General features: G+C 43.2%; 2 protein-coding genes across 11 annotated transcripts in view; both read left to right on the top strand.

Annotated features, from left to right (window-relative positions):
• Nucleotides 1-211: 211 nt before the first annotated feature.
• emc1 (ER membrane protein complex subunit 1) lies at nt 212-12,084 on the top strand. Of its 2 annotated transcripts, XM_010900338.4 has the most exons (23): nt 212-358; nt 873-1,000; nt 1,155-1,220; nt 1,385-1,478; nt 1,609-1,737; nt 2,258-2,384; nt 2,681-2,836; nt 4,501-4,674; nt 4,921-4,992; nt 5,278-5,376; nt 5,586-5,682; nt 5,875-5,991; nt 6,337-6,345; nt 6,640-6,839; nt 7,050-7,199; nt 7,464-7,625; nt 7,869-7,988; nt 8,077-8,214; nt 8,432-8,605; nt 8,779-8,989; nt 9,327-9,411; nt 9,870-9,999; nt 11,060-12,084. In XM_010900338.4, exons 1-23 carry the CDS (start codon nt 231-233, stop codon nt 11,237-11,239), a joined length of 2,946 nt encoding a protein of 981 aa, XP_010898640.2. In that variant the 5' UTR covers nt 212-230; the 3' UTR covers nt 11,240-12,084. The 2 variants fall into 2 exon arrangements, with proteins under 2 accessions (XP_010898640.2, XP_010898641.2); XM_010900339.4 differs by lacking the exon at nt 6,337-6,345.
• A 193-nt stretch (nt 12,085-12,277) lies between these two features.
• ubr4 (ubiquitin protein ligase E3 component n-recognin 4) overlaps nt 12,278-17,031 on the top strand; it is a 64,947-nt gene continuing 60,193 nt past the window's right edge. For all 9 annotated transcript variants that reach the window (XM_029124228.2, XM_029124220.2, XM_029124226.2 and 6 more), the window contains exons 1-4: nt 12,278-12,423; nt 14,119-14,216; nt 14,579-14,682; nt 15,679-15,808. In XM_029124228.2, the coding sequence (XP_028980061.2) occupies nt 12,299-12,423; nt 14,119-14,216; nt 14,579-14,682; nt 15,679-15,808 (457 nt within the window). In that variant the 5' untranslated portion in view covers nt 12,278-12,298. The remainder of the gene's footprint in view (nt 12,424-14,118; nt 14,217-14,578; nt 14,683-15,678; nt 15,809-17,031) is intronic.

Below are 17,031 nucleotides of genomic sequence, written 5' to 3'. Positions count from 1 at the left end.
TAGTCACTCTGACTGAGAATGAAGGACAAGAATTCAAGCATATAGAAACAATGTTGTGTTAGAAATCGTCCAACCGTCTTCCCCCAAGGTGCCAACTGCCCCAGTGGACTGAGCGAGAGAGAGTGAACACTGTGCTCGGCTAGGTAGATGGCGCTAATGCACCATATTTTGTCATTTACTCACCAGCAAACAAAACGAATAAAAAAAGGATCCGGAAGTGGATTTATCAGATGGGGCATTGCATTTCTATGAAGCCATCTGCTAAAATGGCTAAGCTAGTCCCTCTACTTGCGGTCTTCTTTTATTTAGTGTGTGTTAGTGAAGCTGTCTTTGAAGATCAAGTTGGAAAGTTTGATTGGTATGTAGCTACGTAACGTTGAGGGTGTCCATTGATAATGTCCATTGATTCTTTGCTTATAAGCTAGCTAGCAAACGTTAGCTCATGCTATGAGCAGACCATTGACAGCGTCAAACATGGTTTATCGAATAGAAAAGCCAATAGATCTCCAGTACAGTAACGTTTAGTCGAAATGTCGTTCCTGTTTTGTCTGCATCTGTTTATACATTCTCTCGTAAAAATATTTAGCTAATCACATATGAATAGTTATCTTGTATTATTGCTTGCTTCACCTTTATTCCAAGGATCAATGCAAGGGGTCTACAATGGTATTATCTTGTTATTACAGTGGTATTAGTATTAAAATGTGCAGTCATTTACAAGGCACTGTTATCCAGGGACAAAGCATTGAGAGCATACTTTTTGTTGTACCTTTTCCATGCCTTTTCCTTTGGGAATCACACCCATAACTCTGTCATAGCAAACATCGTTCACTTCCAAATGAGCTACAAAATATTATGTTATCTACGTGCAGGAGACGCCAGTATGTGGGAAAGGTCCTCTTTGCCTCCTTTGATTCCCCATCACAATCATCAAAAAAGCTGTTTGTAGCAACAGACAAGAATATCTTTGCATCTCTCAACTCCAGGACTGGAGATCTCTGTGAGTGTCATAGTTTAAGAAACATTCTACCATTTCTCCTTCGACACCATACACAATAAATGGTCTTGACCTGTGACCGAGTTAGTAGTTATATAAACTTGAGAGACATCCAAACAGTTCAAATCTTTCATTTCTTCTGCATTTACCGTTTCAGTTTGGCGACACGTGGACAAGATGGGACCAGAGGGAGCGGTGGACACACTGTTGGTCAATGCACAAGGTAGTTGACAGAGATGTGTTCAGTGTCTTGTCAATTTTTTCCTCTCCCTGTGGTGTTATTTTAGTTCCTTCATGTCTGTCCTTGACTTGCATGATGTCTGTCATTTGATTTTTAAAATCATCACTGTTCCCATTTGATTGTTCTGTTTGAAATGACTTTTATAGATGCTTTGATGGTGATTGGAGATGGTCGCCTGCTCCGTTCTTGGGACACCAACGTTGGCGGTTTGAACTGGGAGGTGGTGCTGGATACCGGCAGGTGTGTATTTGGGTGGAATGTGGCTGTTTCATTTAACTGCAAGTCACAGCTGAGAGACAAGGTACAAACATGATTGAGTTTCGTGAATGCGACAAGTACTGACTGTTGACAATATCCCTGTAAATTCCAGCTTTCAGGCTGCGTGCTTCGTGGGCATCCAGGACACAGTGAAGCATGTGGCTGTGCTGAAGAAAACCGCAATCTCTCTCCACTACCTCTCCAATGGACACCAGAAATGGGTGGAGAATCTCCCTGATAGGTAGGCAGAACACTGAGACTGTCTGGTGGCAAATCCAGGTTGTCTGTTTTGCAGCCTGGCTGGGCATTCCAATTAGTTGTTCGTTTTCAGATGTTGTTTTGAGAAGAACTGGGTTCGAGCACGCTTGCTGTCAGGTTTTGGGATGAGAAGCAGGAATTACTTTTTGGCATGTGCCTCAGCAGACACATCCCGATCTTTGACTCTCCAGAGCCTGCTGGGGGTGGCTTCAATGAGACACGGCAGCAATTGGTGGGAATACAAAATTGGAAAGGGAAGACTAATAACAAACATTTTAAAAGAACGCGAACAAAGGAGACCGTTGTTGTACATCCATTGTATATGAAATGTGGAAAAAAAAGTCTGATGAAACTACACAACCCGAGTTCCTGACATTAGTCACTGTAACGGCAAAACCAACCTGGAACATGCCCTACATCGTACACGTGGCTGCAGCATTTAGTCTTAGTCTGATGTCGCATTCAGTGTTCGCTTTGTAATGAATATGTTCTCTCCTTCGCAGTGACACAGTCAAGTACCAGGCCGTGTACTCCGGGGGGGGTGAGGAGGTCTTTGTGCTGGGCATGGTGCCACACTCCCACCTGACCATCACCGTCTACAGCCTGGAGGATGGAGAGATCATCAGACAGGTAACTGGTCCACAACTGTCGTCCAATCGTAACTGATTAAACTGAATATTAGTCTTCAGTAGAGCGCTGGGCATTTCCATCGGTTGCATGAAACTACATTATCACAATACTTCGGTGCCTGTATAAAAGTATTGTTATTCTTACGTTTGTTTATGTATTGGGATTTGATGCTTTTATAAAAAAAACAAGCCACCCAGCCACCTTGCCTGCCTGCCTTCCTTCCAGGCCTGCTCCGCTTATGTGGTCCGGGCAAACATTTTTCTTTTAAAATGATGATTTCCTCTTGTTTTCCACAGAGGTCTGTGGAGGCTCCGTGGTTGTCCAGCGTCGAGAGCAGCTGTGTGGTGGTCGGTCGGGGGGTTTTGATGTGTGTGGACAACTACACCCAGGCCCTCTACACCCTGGCTATACAGGCCGAGGACTCGCCACAGTTCAGACAGGTCCTGCTGCAGGTAAATGGGTCTAGGTATCTTCGCAACTTGGTGTCCCCAGCTCTAAGTATATTGTAATATTATTTACTTCTCAGCCCGTGTCCTTCAGTTATAGCCCAGCTCAGAGACACCCTGGACTGTGTTCAGTTGGCTAAATGTTTTGGAACATGCTTATTAAAGGGATAGTTTGAAATGGATAGTTTGTCCACTTACCCCCAGTTGGACCTTCAGGCCCATAGTCATTTTTTATAACAATCCATTATTCAGCTCTGTCTCAGTTGGTAATTAGCGTTATTAGCATCATACAAATACATGAATGGAAACCATACATACCCCTATCGCAAAGCTGCATTGCAAGCGGAAAACTGCGGTGTTGTTTACCTCAAAGAACATGAAGTTGTATTCCTTGAAATAACGTTTTAATTTCCGTAGTATAATTGTCATTTCAAATAGACTGGTACGTCCTGTGTTTACCGGTCAGTTTTGTTCAAAATGTTATCAATCCATGCGTTTCTTCGGGAAGAGAGTGTATGCACAGTAAAAAAAAAGTTTGTATTCGCTAGCTAGAAAGCAAGTTATATATATTTTGTCTTTAATATTCACCTTGGACAGTCAAAATGTATTTGCTTAAGAGTGAAAGGAAAATACATATATTATGTCTGACTCTGAATACGAACATGATAAAACATTTTCGGGGGATAGAGCCTTACTGGTTCTAACCATAATACACAGCTGATGACTTAACTGAATAGAAGCTTTGAGAGCATGGGGCGACGGTGAACACGCTAATCCCCAACCCAATATCTGTGTACTTTGTGTATTATAACATAATATTTATTGCAAGAATTGTCTCGCTGGCGAAGTAGCTCCATTGATTCTTCCACAATACGGCTCGGGCGAGGCAGCGGTATTGTCCCAAATGCAGAGTGGGTAGAATTAACTCAAGATCCACAAAAGACAACATCGATACTTACAAAGGAAATCCAAAGGTTCATTCATCAGATGCACCGAATAACTCAGAGTCATCCTGCACAATGAAATTATTTCGACATGGCAACTACCTACGCAGTAAGAATTAATAGATATATAAATCAAAAATAATATAGCAATAATATACGTAAGTGTAAACTAGCAGCAATTTTAAAAAGCTAGGCAAAGCAACCCATCTTCATATAGCTTGTTGAGGTTAAAGTTCATGCTCACCTCGATCACTGCCCAAGAACAAAAACTGTGTCTGGTGGCTATAGGAAATAGTGTGCTAGTGCCAGTTTGAATTCAGCCGGCTGTTTTGTCATTGTACAGTTTAAAAAATGTATGCTACAGCGAAAGATTACTGAATGTAGTTTGAAGTGTTTTGGAGTAGTTTTCCACTTGCAATGAAGCTTTGCGATAGCGGTATGAAACGTTTCCATTCATGAATTTGGACGATGCTAATTACAGACTAGGGCAGCACTGAATAATGGATTTGAAAATAATTTCTCTTTTTCCTTTTTCCTTTTGAAACATATTTTGGTTAGTAAACCTTGAAAATATATGAATTTTGTATGAACTATCCCTTTAAAAGAAACGACTATATCTTTACCTTTATCACGTTCGCACTGCTCGCCATCATTCTCTTGGTTTCTTGCTCTTTTTCAACCTTTATCTTTTTCTCTTTTCCTTTGCCCTTCTCGTCTCTCCTTTAGTCTCTGGATCTGGAGGTGTCCCAAGACTTCCAGCCTGTCCTGGTTTCCACTCAGCCCCACCCAGCTCGCTCCCCTCTCCCAGAGTTCTTTCTCCAGCTGGGGCCAGACCATCACATCCTCCTGCAGCTCAGTGAGGACGGCTCTACCATCGCCCCACTCAGAGACTTCCAACCAGTGTGTATTACAGTCACCCCTCTTTGAGATAGTATGCAGTGCCTCAGGCAAATTACTTTCCTGTAAAATGTGCCACTCAAACAGCTGGCAAGTTTTTTGTCGATGTAGATGTGTCTTTGATTATCCTTTTGAAGCCATTATCTGGCATTTCATCTTAGCACGGTGATACTTTGAACTCTGATTTTGTTTGTTGGAATGCCAAGTTCTAGATGAGGAGTGTTATGGGTAACTAACTCTGTTGTTCAGGCGTTCCTGGTCTCCTTCGCCACTACAGGGGAGAAAACCGTGGCTGCCGTCATGGCTCCCAAGAACACAACTGTAAGTCGTCACCGTTCTCACTGACCTGAAGTAGATATGATACAATATGTATCTAAATCCAACACTACAGTTCTTTATCCAGGAGTTAGTAATATAACTCATCTCCTAAGGATGATCTCCATTGCAGGAGCCGGTGTTTGTAATCACAGACTGGAAGGCAACGGTTAACAAGCCAAGTTTGTTTCTGGTGCCCGGATTTGGAATCGTGTGATCATTTGAGCGGATCAAGACTTTCCGTCAGTTACTAACACACGAGTACCTCTGTCTCTGTGTGTCCTGCTCTAGGCCTGTGCTGTCAACCTATTCAGTGCTGACTCAGGGCGCAGGCTGCTGGATACTACCGTTATATTTCCACTGGATGCCAATGGTGGGAAACCGCAAAAGGTAATCACGTTGATCACTTGAGTTAACCTACCGATCCAACCACTCATCGAGAGAGGAGTGTTAAGGGAACACTGTTGTTTTTCTTCTTCACGTTATACGTTCTCTGTTGTGTTGTCCTGAAGCTTTCCTTATGATCCACACAAATAATGTGTCTGTGGTTGATTACTGTGTGGTCTTTAACGGTGGTGTCTGACGTTGTCCGTCCTCAGCTGTACGTCCACGCCTTCCTGAAGAAGGACGATTCGGTGGGCTACCGGGTCCTGGTGCAGACAGAAGACCACGCGCTTACGTTCATACAGCAACCGGGTAAAAACACAAACGCACAGTCTTGTTTTTCTCAGTGAGGAACAACAATTTAGTACCATTTAAAATAGTTCATATTTTTAAGGCTTCTGGCTAGGAGCTGAGGCCTTAGGTAGGAAAATAAATATGAAAAAAAAAACCTACACAGGCGCATTTGCGCACAACCAGGCTTGTAACCAACTCTTGTGTTTCCAGGTCGAGTGGTGTGGACCAGAGAGGAAGCCCTAGCTGATGTTGTTACCATGGAGATGGTTGACCTGCCACTCACTGGGACCCAGGCGGAGCTGGAGGGAGAATTTGGCAAGAAAGCCGGTAATGAATAAAAAAAAAAAAAAACATAAGAGCCTGTATAACTTAACTATAACTTTAAATTAATAACAAAGACAATGTGAAATAAGATAATTCAGGATAGGTGGTAAGCATTTGTCTGTAACACTATGCTGTTGACACATTCTCACTCATTTGCCCTGAATTCTATTATTTCAATGTATTTCTTATGTGTTTTTGGTTTTGTGGAAGTATTTATTTTGGTGTGTGTGGTTGCCCATGGGAACGTCTAACCTTCCCAGGGCTCTATCTTATGTTAATACATTGTGTTGCAATCTGTGCTTCACTTCTTTCTCGTTTGTTTTTTCTAATCGCTGCACTTGGATCCAGCCATCCAAGGTAACATTGGGAGCTCTCCCACTTTCTCTGCTTATGTTGAAGATACTTTGAAGGATCAGTAGCAACATGTTCAGGGCTTGCTGCCAGTCGTAGGCTTGTGATCTGTCATTTGTTTCGCTCGTCGTTGTATCAATCCGCCTGTGAGCTTTCGTTGTTAAATGCTAGAAAGAACCTGTTGACTTCCAAATAACCTTGAGGAAACCTTTAGCGGTCCAGTCTCCTATTCGCCGCTTAACTCCGGGAATAATGACTGATCGACGTTCACCGAAAGGGTCTGTTTCTGTCTCTCCCTAGACGGGCTGTTGCCCATGGTGATGAAGCGCCTGTCGTCCCAGGTCATTCTTCTGCAGGCCTGGATGGCCCACCTATGGAAGCTGTTCTACGAAGCACGCAAACCTCGCAGTCAGATCAAAAACGAGGTCACCATAGAAACGCTGTCCCGGGACGAGTTCAACCTGCAGAAGATGATGGTCATGGTGACCGCATCGGGGAAGGTGAGGTCACCGGGGGTGTCTAGGTGTAGCGACGGCAGACGCCGCCCACCGATGTCACCTTTTTTTTTACCTTTTGGGTCGAAGGTGTTTGATTCTCATAGAATGTAACTGATGAACATTTTATTGTTTTTGCAAGAAGACAAATCAGTCACCAGCCCCTCTTTTTTTTGACTGATCAGTAGAAATAACCTTTTCTTTGTTTGGTTCCAGCTCTTTGGCATTGACAGTAAGTCCGGCACTATTCTATGGAAGCACTACCTGGAGAATGTTCAGCCCAACGCAGCGTTCAAACTGATAGTCCAGAGGACCACAGCTCACTTCCCCCACCCCCCACAATGCACTCTGCTCATTAAGGACAAGGTAGGAAGCAGCTGTTGAACCACTGCAACACAAGTTTACATGATTAAAGAAAATAATTTGGCGCCAGTGTTGTTTGTTTAGTATCCATTGATAGCATTACATTTGCTGGTGGTTACTAGTTAAACAGGACTGTCAGTTAATATGATACTCTGTTATTGCTTGTATAAAAGGGCCTCCAGATAAACTAGATGTAATGTCAATATTGTAATCTGTCTTTGTGTCTGTGTGTCTGTCTGTCTGTCTGTCTGTCTCTGTCTGCTCCAGGACACTGGACTGGCCACCCTGCATGTTTTCAACCCCATCTTTGGCAGGAAGAGCCAGATCTCTCTGCCGGCGCTGCCCAGACCGATTCTCCAGTCACTGCTGTTACCAGTTATTGACCAGGATTATGCCAAATGCCTTCTGTTGGTCGACGACCAATACAAGGTGTGTGTGTGTGTGTGTGTGTGTGTGTGCGTGTGCGTGCGTTTGTAAGCATATGCGTGTGTGTCTGTGTGTGTGTTATATCTGCCATTGCCACAATCTAACTGCTAGTCCATAACAAGATCTACGGCTGTCCAACTAAACACAACATACAAATTGACCTGAATTGATTTGTCCTGTAGAAAGACTTCATCCCTACGCATCTTGGTTGAGTGTTTAATGCTGGTTCTCTCCTCGTCCATCCAGGTGACAGCCTTCCCGTCCACAAAGAACGTCATGCAGCAGCTCCAGGAGATGGCCTCCTCCATATTCTTCTACCTGGTTGACTCTGAGCAGGGAACTCTGTCTGGCTTCAGGCTGCGTAAGGTGTGTGTGCGTGCGCATGCTTCTTGTGCGTGTGTGTGTGCAGGCTCACATTAAATTGAGAGACGTTTAAGTGTGTGTGTTCTTCCAGGACCTGTCGTCAGAACTGATCTGGGAGGTGGTCCTGCCCACTGAGGTCCAGAAGATTGTGGCGGTGAAAGGAAAGAGACCCAGTGAGCATGTCCACTCCCAGGGCCGAGTGATGGGCGATCGCAGTGTCCTCTACAAGGTAACAGAGACCCCAAACCAGCCAGATAGGCTAGGATCCTGGAATAAGATGACGGCTACTTTTTGACTCAAAGTTTCAGTAGATATTCTGGAAAACGTTTCCGTCACACCGTCTCTCTTTTTAGTATGACTACAGCTGTTTCCTTTGAGGAGGTGTCAGAAACGGCTAACGTCGTGACAGTGCGTCATTAGAGGTGTGTTCATTTCCTCCATTCCAGTATTTGAACCCTAACCTCCTGGCGGTGGTGACGGAGAGCACCGACACGCACCCCGAGCGTGCCTTCGTGGGCATGTTCCTGGTCGACGGTGTGACCGGGCGGATCATCCACGAAGCTGTCCAGAGGAAGGCCAGGGGGCCCATCCACTTTGTCCACTCTGAGAACTGGGTGGTGGTGAGTTGTTGTTGTTATTTATAGATACATTTTACTTAGCAAAATGATAATTACGGTAGTTGTAATAGGGGTGTAATAGGGGTGTAATAGGGGTGTAATAAGTGTCCCAAGATTATGAAGGATCCATTTCTGTCTGTCTCTTCACTGCAACCCCCCCCCCACCACCACCCCAGTATGAGTACTGGAACACCAAGTCCCGTCGTAATGAGTTCTCGGTGCTGGAGCTGTTTGAGGGGACGGAGCTGTACAACAGCACAGTGTTCAGTAGCCTGGATCGTCCGCACCTGCCCCAGGTCCTCCAGCAGAGCTACATCTTCCCGTCGCCCATCACCACCATGGAGGCCACGCTCACCGAGAAGGGCATCACCTCCAGGCACCTCCTGGGTCAGTACCGGCTTTTTTCACTCTGCCAAACAGAATGTTTCAGTTGCCCGGAGGTTTTCTTGTTGGACGGATTAAAGTCTGGCACGTTTTGCAACTTAACTGTTGTTTAGTGGAGAGAAAATGTTTTACATTTGTTAGCTGGTTTTTCTGATTGGTGTTCTCAGACTCCTATGCCTCCAGCTTTTCAAATGCAAATTGAACGTTCTGTAGCAGATAAACGTGCATTCAAAGTGCTTTCAAAAGCAGGGGAAGCACTCCTCTTTCTGGGAAACAGTTATTTTGAATGTGCCACTAATATTCCATATTTATTTTTGCTCTGGGTTTTTCCTTCTCAAAGTGGGGCTGCCATCAGGAGCCATCTTGTCTCTTCCTAAAATGTTCTTGGATCCACGGAGACCAGAGGTCGTCAATGAGCACAGCCGGTTAGTAAACCACCCCCAAAGTCACGTAAAAGGAACCCTGACTTGTGTTCATTAGGCCTGAAATGGAAGAAACCCTGTCTGAACTGTAGACCGATCACCATAAAAATCTTTATTAACTAGCTATCTGTTTTCTGTTGAAAGATGTTCTTGCCTGTCTGCCTTTATGGTACCGACAAAGATCCCATTTGGATCAAAAGTTATTTTTAATTTTTTTTTGTGTTGAAATAATTCACCATGGGAGTGTACTGGAGATGTGGACATCTTGATCTGATTTGTTTGTCTGACCTGCACCTGAGAAATTGGATGTGCAAAATTATCTATATCTTTTTTTCTCTGATGATACTACCTTGTTTTAAGTGCCATCTTATGCCATCAAACGAAATAGTGGTTGCATGTGATTTCATGAAACCCTGTGTTAGCAATTTGTGGTTGATCTTTTTTTGTTTGGTTTTTAACAGAGAGGAGAATCTTATACCCTACGCCCCAGAGATGCCCATTCGTACAGAGTGGTTTATCAATTACAATCAGACCATATCAAGACTAAAAGGAATCTATACTGCCCCCTCTGGCCTGGAGTCAACATGTCTGGTGAGTCAGTAAGAAAACAGAGAGCTTTTGCTGAAGGTCGAACAGTGGGCTAGATTCAAATCTCTAAGGATTACTTGCTCCTGCTCGCTTAACATCCGCTATCCGCAAAGCATTAAACAGCAATTTTGAAGTATTGGTGTTTCTTTTGATAACAGCAAAAACACAATTCGGAGCTGTTACAATGCATCTGTTACAATGAAGTGGGTGAATGCTCCTTGATTTAACAGGACATCAATTCAATTAAGCTACTCTTCCTGTTGTAACAGAAAATGTTCAAGCATACATCTTTTGTTTTGAAGAACATGGATACATGGCCTATATCAGCCACATAGACTTGGCTGATCTGTTCTGTGTCATTTGTGGTTTTTTATTGGACAGGTTTAAGGTGCTTTGTGTGCAAATAGAGTAATTTATATAGTGGGGAACTTTCAGTATGTAAAAGTAATCCTAATGATATTTAACCTAATTTTGAATAAAGTTTAGGAGGAAGTGAAGGCCAGCTGAAAAATGTCTTTACGTCTGCTTTAAAAGCCACAACAGTCTGAACAGCTCTGAGATGTCAGGAAGGAAGTTACATAGTATATAAATACTGCATACGCCTGTGGTCTACCCTCCAATTACACATTTGGAAAATACTCATTTGGAAAACCTGAAGAGGTGTGTGGGTGGGTGTCACTTTCAGGGACATTAATAAGAGGGTGAAGGCTGATGTAAACACTGGGAGCATTAAGAGCTGCATGTTACAGTAACACTGTCTCTGACTGATGTAACTCTGGGTGTGTGTAAATTTACTTTGCCGAAATAAGTGGTTCTCATTCATATTATATATATATATATATATAACACATTTTTAAATCAAGTTAATTCCAAGTGATCTATCAGTCCGTCAGTGGTTGTCATTCATGAGATGTTACTTGCACCTTTGTTTTAGTTGAGTAACTACGTTATTCACTATTTGCAGTGTGTATGCTGGCTTGGTACATGGAAAAATGTATGAAATGAAGCAGCAACTCAGATTCAATGTGTAAAACACTGGAACGTGTCTGTGTTTCTCCTGCAGGTGGTAGCGTACGGCCTTGATATCTACCAGACCAGGGTGTATCCATCCAAGCAGTTTGATGTGCTCAAGGATGACTATGACTATGTACTGATTAGTAGCGTTCTCTTCGCCCTCTTCTTCGCCACCATGATCAGTAAACGCCTGGCAGAGGTCAAACTGCTCAACAGGGCCTGGCGGTAAATTTATCGGCTTTGACCTTTCAGCGTCGACTTCAACATTGCTGCCTGAACGACCCCAGACGATGGAGGTGGATGAACTGAATGACTCGTCCTAAAATGGTGGGGTTGGGTTGTCTTGAATGTTGTTTTTTGATTTTTCAAAGAAGGTTTTCAATTTTTTGGAAACCATTTTTGCTCTCTTTTAGTTTTATTTATTTTGTCACAATTTACATTTAGGTATCTTTTAAGGAATGTCATAGGTAATGTTATTAACTAATAATTAACTAACAACTTTATAACCTCCTTGGAAGGATAGCTTTTTGTAAAGTTCTTTAAATAAAAGAATAAAAATGACATTTTCCTTTACCACACTGAAAGTGCAATCTGTGGTTACTTGGTGTTCTTATGCTCTGAAATATTGTTTAGCTGTACAATATATGTTTTTTAAGGTAGGCCTGACTAAACATGACTGTGGTACAGATGCATTAGGGGATATTGATTATTTTATTAATTGGGTTCAAAATTTTGTGTAGATGGTGTCAAGACTGTATTTTTGTTTGTAGGTGTACATGTGAAAGGGCATGTTGTACTTGAAGGGGTTTGATTAAATCTTTTCTGGGGGGAGGGGTGATTATATTCTGTAAGGCCATCTTTGGTCTTTTGAATTCTTGTTTTGATGCACTGGAAGTTTTAATTTCAAATGATTTTCTTTAAAATCTCCCCATTTGCTTTTGTGTTAATGATAGTTTATATTATATTTATGTCTTAAAAAACATGAATCCAAGTTGAACAGTATTGCAAGTTGGATCCTGCAAAACATCTTCACTATTGCATACATTCAATAAAAATGAATCCTATTTATATATATATACCTTTCTCATTTATTTCTATTATATAAAGCAAGACTGTTAATAGTCTTATTTTGTTATAAACATATAAATATATATTTATGGTTCATTATAGCCAGCTAGTGCTTATTTGATTTGTGACACTTCCTGTTATTTTGTATCTGGTGATAAACCTCATTTCCTTTCAAGGGACGTTATGAAAAAGTGTCGGTTGTCTAAAACAGAATCTCAAGATGGCGTCGAGCGGAGGAGATGGAGAACCGGAATGGACTGCTGCTGTACGGCCGCTTTTATCAGCTTCGTATACAGCGTTTGAAACTAAAGAGCTACCTCAGCTTATAGGATCCATAATAAACAGGTAAAAACCCTCCATGTCTACGAATTGCAGGCTTGTGTTGTGGAGAAAGACTTGCATAGAACCGCTAGCTAGCATGCTAACTTCGCTAGCTTCTTCACTCACCTGGTTTACATTGCACTGGCTATAGCACAGCTTGCTAGCCGAAGTAGGAATCTGCTTCATCATCAGGCCGAATAGGGTGTGTAGTAGCGTTACGTACTAGCAACGTTGGCTAGCTAAAACATTACTCTGGCGTTGTATACGGCAACATAACTTGAAGTAACCATTAATGTCAAACCATAACTGAATACTTAAGAGTGTCGAATTTGCATGACAACTCTCCAGCAAGTCCACCAGCCAAACGTACGTTGCTATGTAAAGGCTTTAGTTAGCCACAGCTGACGAGATTCTGCTAGTCAGTATATCTTGACATGCAAGAATGGAAAACGAAACCTAAGCGTGCGTGTGTGTTTTGGTCTGTGATCATACGCAGTGGTTGTTCTTAATGTTTATAACTAGTTATGTATATCATTATCAAGAACTGACAGCGGTTTAATTATCCTTTAAATGTAATTTGTTCTGGGCTAGCCAGCAGGCTAACTAGTTAAAGTTAGCTAGATCAACATTTGACTTTGTAACCCCTTCTCAGCCAAAAGAACGGTCAGCAACTACACAATCAGATATATCGACTCCTATTCAATCAGCGTCAGTTAATAAACATACCGTTTAATTTCTGAAGAATATGTAGCTATGCAAATAATGAATGCCTGAGTTCAGTGCCATTATATCTCATTATCATTACCCAAAGAAGCTTAGCCAGGTTTGTTGTTTAGTTGTCTTTGGAGCATGGTGTATTGTAGCGTCAAATGTTGATTAGAAGTATCATGGACTGTATGTCAGTCCTTGCATCCAGAGATGAATTTGAGTGGTTATATTTGCCCAGTCCCATCCCTGAGCTTACATACTTAAATATATCCCCACACTATCACAGCTGAACTGACTTGTCCAGTGGTTCCCAACCTGGGGTATTAGGCCCTCTGTGTGTACATAGTCTATCCACCGGGATACTAGAGAAGATTCATTAGACCAGAGGCTTGCTGGTAAAATTAACATGAGATGGTACTTCAGGAGTATTCTGTACAGCGCCAAAGTAATTTGGTGATACAGTAAATGAAAAACAGAACTGCTGGAGTAGTCAACGTGTTGATTTTAATCATTTGTGCTCATATCCAAATATACAAAAGCATGTTGTCCAAGTGCTTCACCGCTTAATTTCAGGGATGGGCTTGAGAAATATAACCTCTGATTCGTCGATGCTTCTTCGGATTCACGGAACGGCGGACGTCCCTGACATTCTGAAATGTGATACCTTGGAAATAATTTTGAAGCTATGAAACAAATGACTCTTCAATTTCAAACCAGATATTTGAATCCGTTGGACCTGGTTGTCCCCCAACCCTCGGAATCTTCTCAACGCCTAAAAGTGCGCTTCATTAACCCACAAACTAATAATGTCCTGTGGACATGCTGATCTGTTCTATACATTTGTGATGTATTTGTGTGACTACTGGCTTTGACCTGGGTCTCATCCAAATACTTCCTTTATGATACGGTCTATTATTGACTTTAAATTAATCGCACTGAACTTTTCTTTTGTAACACTTTCCTTATGAACTTTGCAATGACCCTCCTTACTCGTTTCTCATTCCAATGCAGTGAATCAGAGATTCTACACCATGACAAACAGTATGAGCCGTTCTACTCGTCCTTCGTGGCCCTCTCAACACATTACATCACCACAGTCTGTGGACAAAGTAGGTGCAACTGCCCATTAACTCCAGAATACCTACAATTCTTCCTACTTTAGCGACTACTCCTTTCTTAATTGGTGTGTTTTGTAAGAAAGGCCCCATCTGTGAGAGCGGCAGGCTTTTGTCTTCTAGTTTTATATTGATTGTTTTTAAGTGATTTATATTAATATTGTTTCAGTATTTCACCAAAAGGCCAGTTTCTACCTACATTTGGGTACATTTGTTATCGCTTGATAAATGTGTTGTATGGTGTCCTCATCATGCACTGCTCCTTGAAGACGTGGCCAGTGCCTTGTTCTGAACAATGGATTATTTGTGAAATCAGATCTGTCATCTTCGTCCTCTGTTCTCCGTCCTACCCCTAGTCCCCAGAAACCAGCTGCTGTCTGTGGCTGCGGCGTGTAAAGTATTGATCGAGTTCTCACTGCTGCGGCTTGAGAACCCAGATGAAGCATGCGCCGTCTCACAGGTGAGAGATACAGGTGTGGTGGCGTCTGTTGCTGTGCCATTGAATGCCTAAACCGTCCTCTCTAGCCTGGTCCGAGGTCTGTTTGTGCTCTGTGGCCAACTCTTTTGGCCCTTTTCATGCCAGGCGCGGTGAGTGGGCACCAAAAGATCTGGAACCAGCCGATCAGGAATCCCTCAGATTTTCCATATATACGAGACAGCGGTTAATATGTGATACCTCACAAATGATCGTTCAATATGCTTTTCTCTTGAACGATAGTATGTAGGTGTTGTGGTATGAATGGTTGAAGCTGATCCGATGACTTTCAAATTGGCTTTGTGCAGAGCCTCTTGGCCCAAATAACTTCCAGGCTGTTAGGTCGGTCTGGTAATTACGAGCCCACTCCCCTCCGGGCCAATCGGTGTAATTGTGTTAATGACGGATGTGAATGAGTCAAGTCTCTGACCAATCGGGATTGTGTGTGACTTGTCCTGGTGACCCAATCTTCCTTCTCCGGTTAAATGGTATGCCCACAGACCTTCATTTCATGTCTTCTCTGGTTTTGAATTTGAACACCTTCCTGAACACTCACCAATTTAAAACAAAACAAAAACAAAACATTTTGGTCACAGAAATAGTCTGGGTTGTTGAGGGTCACAGTACAAGGGGAGGGGGGTGATGGTTGGGTTTGATACTCTCATTGGTCAGCGACGATCCAATCACTGAAGATTGTTTTGTACGTTGCCTCTTATTTTGTTGTCAAGGGGACTCGGACTGAAATACATAGGGAGCGTTTCTTTTGGCGAAAGATCCAAGTTTAAGTTGTCAGAATAACGACAATGTGACAAGTTAATAACCCAATCCTGCAGAGTGTGGTTTGGGTCAGCATGTTGAGGTAAACATAGTAGGTTACACTCCTCCTCCCCTCATAGTAGTAGATTACACTCCTCCTCCCCTCATAGTTGTAGATTACACTCCTCCTCCCCTCATAGTAGGTTACACTCCTCTGTTCTCCAGAAACACCTGATCCTGTTGGTAAAGGGGCTGTGTACTGGCTGCAGCCGTCTGGACAGGACAGAAATCATCACGTTCACCGCCATGATGAAGTCGGCCAAGCTGCCGCAGACCGTGAAGACGCTCTCCGACGGTGAGTCCTGTCCGCCCGTTGTTGCCCGTCCGCGCCGCTGGATGTGGCCTCCGTGGGGATCTGTTAGTTCCGGCTGTGCTGTTGCCCGATGCGGCGTCACAGTGTCACTCCGTTGACGCGCCTGTGGGTTTTATGTCGTATTTCATAAGCGCATGAGGGGCTCGGTCGTCTTTGGCTGCTGGCGGCGGCTGATGTCGTCCCTGTCAGACAGATAAGCTGCTGCTGATGTCTGCTCTGCCGGTTCTTGGTTCTGATTAGTCTGGGAATTAGGATGAAAAGCATAGCGGTGAAGTGACTAGAGAGCATGGAGATTGTCTTTACGTAGGGCTATTACACTTGTCTTTACGTAGGGCTATTACACTTGTCTTTACGTAGGGCTATTACACTTGTCTTTACGTAGGGACTTGCAGAACCAATTACAACACTGGATTTGAATGTCTCATTTGGTTTTTATATGGAATATTTTTGTCATCCCTATGGTATACATTGTCATATACCATGGCTTTCAGCCAATCTGGTATATCATATCCAATTTAAAAGCGCTTTAAACGAATATCCGTCCTGGACCAGAACTACTCAGTTTATTGTTATTTGAAAGGATAATATTGTTTTGTTCTTTATTTGGTGCTGGTCCGGTGGAGTTCAGACCGTGTTTGGGCTCATCAGTTTGTGGACCAGTGTTATTTGACTACTGCTGCCCTGGCAGAAAGGGAGCTTTGTTCCCCTCTCACATGTGTCTGTCTGTGTGTGTGTGTCTGTGTGTGTGTGTCTGTGTGTGTGTGTCTGTGTGTGTGTGTCTGTGTGTGTGTGTCTGTGTGTGTGTGTCTGTGTGTGTGGAGTGTGTGTGTGTGTGTGTCTGGAGTGTGTGTGTGTGTGTGTCTGGAGTGTGTGTGTGTGTGTGTGTCTGGAGTGTGTCTGTGTGTGTGTCTGTGTGTGTGTCTGTGTGTGTGTCTGGAGTGTGTCTGTGTGTGTGTCTGGAGTGTGTCTGTGTGTGTGTCTGGAGTGTGTCTGTGTGTGTGTCTGGAGTGTGTCTGTGTGTGTGTCTGGAGTGTGTCTGGAGTGTGTCTGTGTGTGTGTCTGGAGTGTGTCTGTGTGTGTGTCTGTGTGTGTGTCTGGAGTGTGTCTGTGTGTGTGTCTGTGTGTGTGTCTGGAGTGTGTCTGTGTGTGTGTGTCTGGAGTGTGTGTGTGTGTGTGTCTGGAGTGTGTGTGTGTGTGTGTGTGTC

Source organism: Esox lucius, chromosome 12 (assembly GCF_011004845.1).
Source record: "Esox lucius isolate fEsoLuc1 chromosome 12, fEsoLuc1.pri, whole genome shotgun sequence".
Classification (NCBI taxonomy): Eukaryota; Metazoa; Chordata; class Actinopteri; order Esociformes; family Esocidae; genus Esox; species Esox lucius.
The sequence above is the reverse complement of the archived record's forward strand: the minus strand, read 5'-3'. Positions and strand labels throughout refer to the sequence as shown.

Excerpts from the sequence above, each read along its gene's own strand:
- emc1 (XM_010900338.4), top strand. The coding sequence starts at position 231 with ATGGGGCATTGCATTTCTATGAAGCCATCTGCTAAAATGGCTAAGCTA. Across the intron at positions 6,840-7,049 it reads TGGTGACCGCATCGGGGAAG|CTCTTTGGCATTGACAGTAA; the intron begins GTGAGGTCACCG and ends GTTTGGTTCCAG. Across the intron at positions 8,606-8,778 it reads ACTCTGAGAACTGGGTGGTG|TATGAGTACTGGAACACCAA; the intron begins GTGAGTTGTTGT and ends CCACCACCCCAG.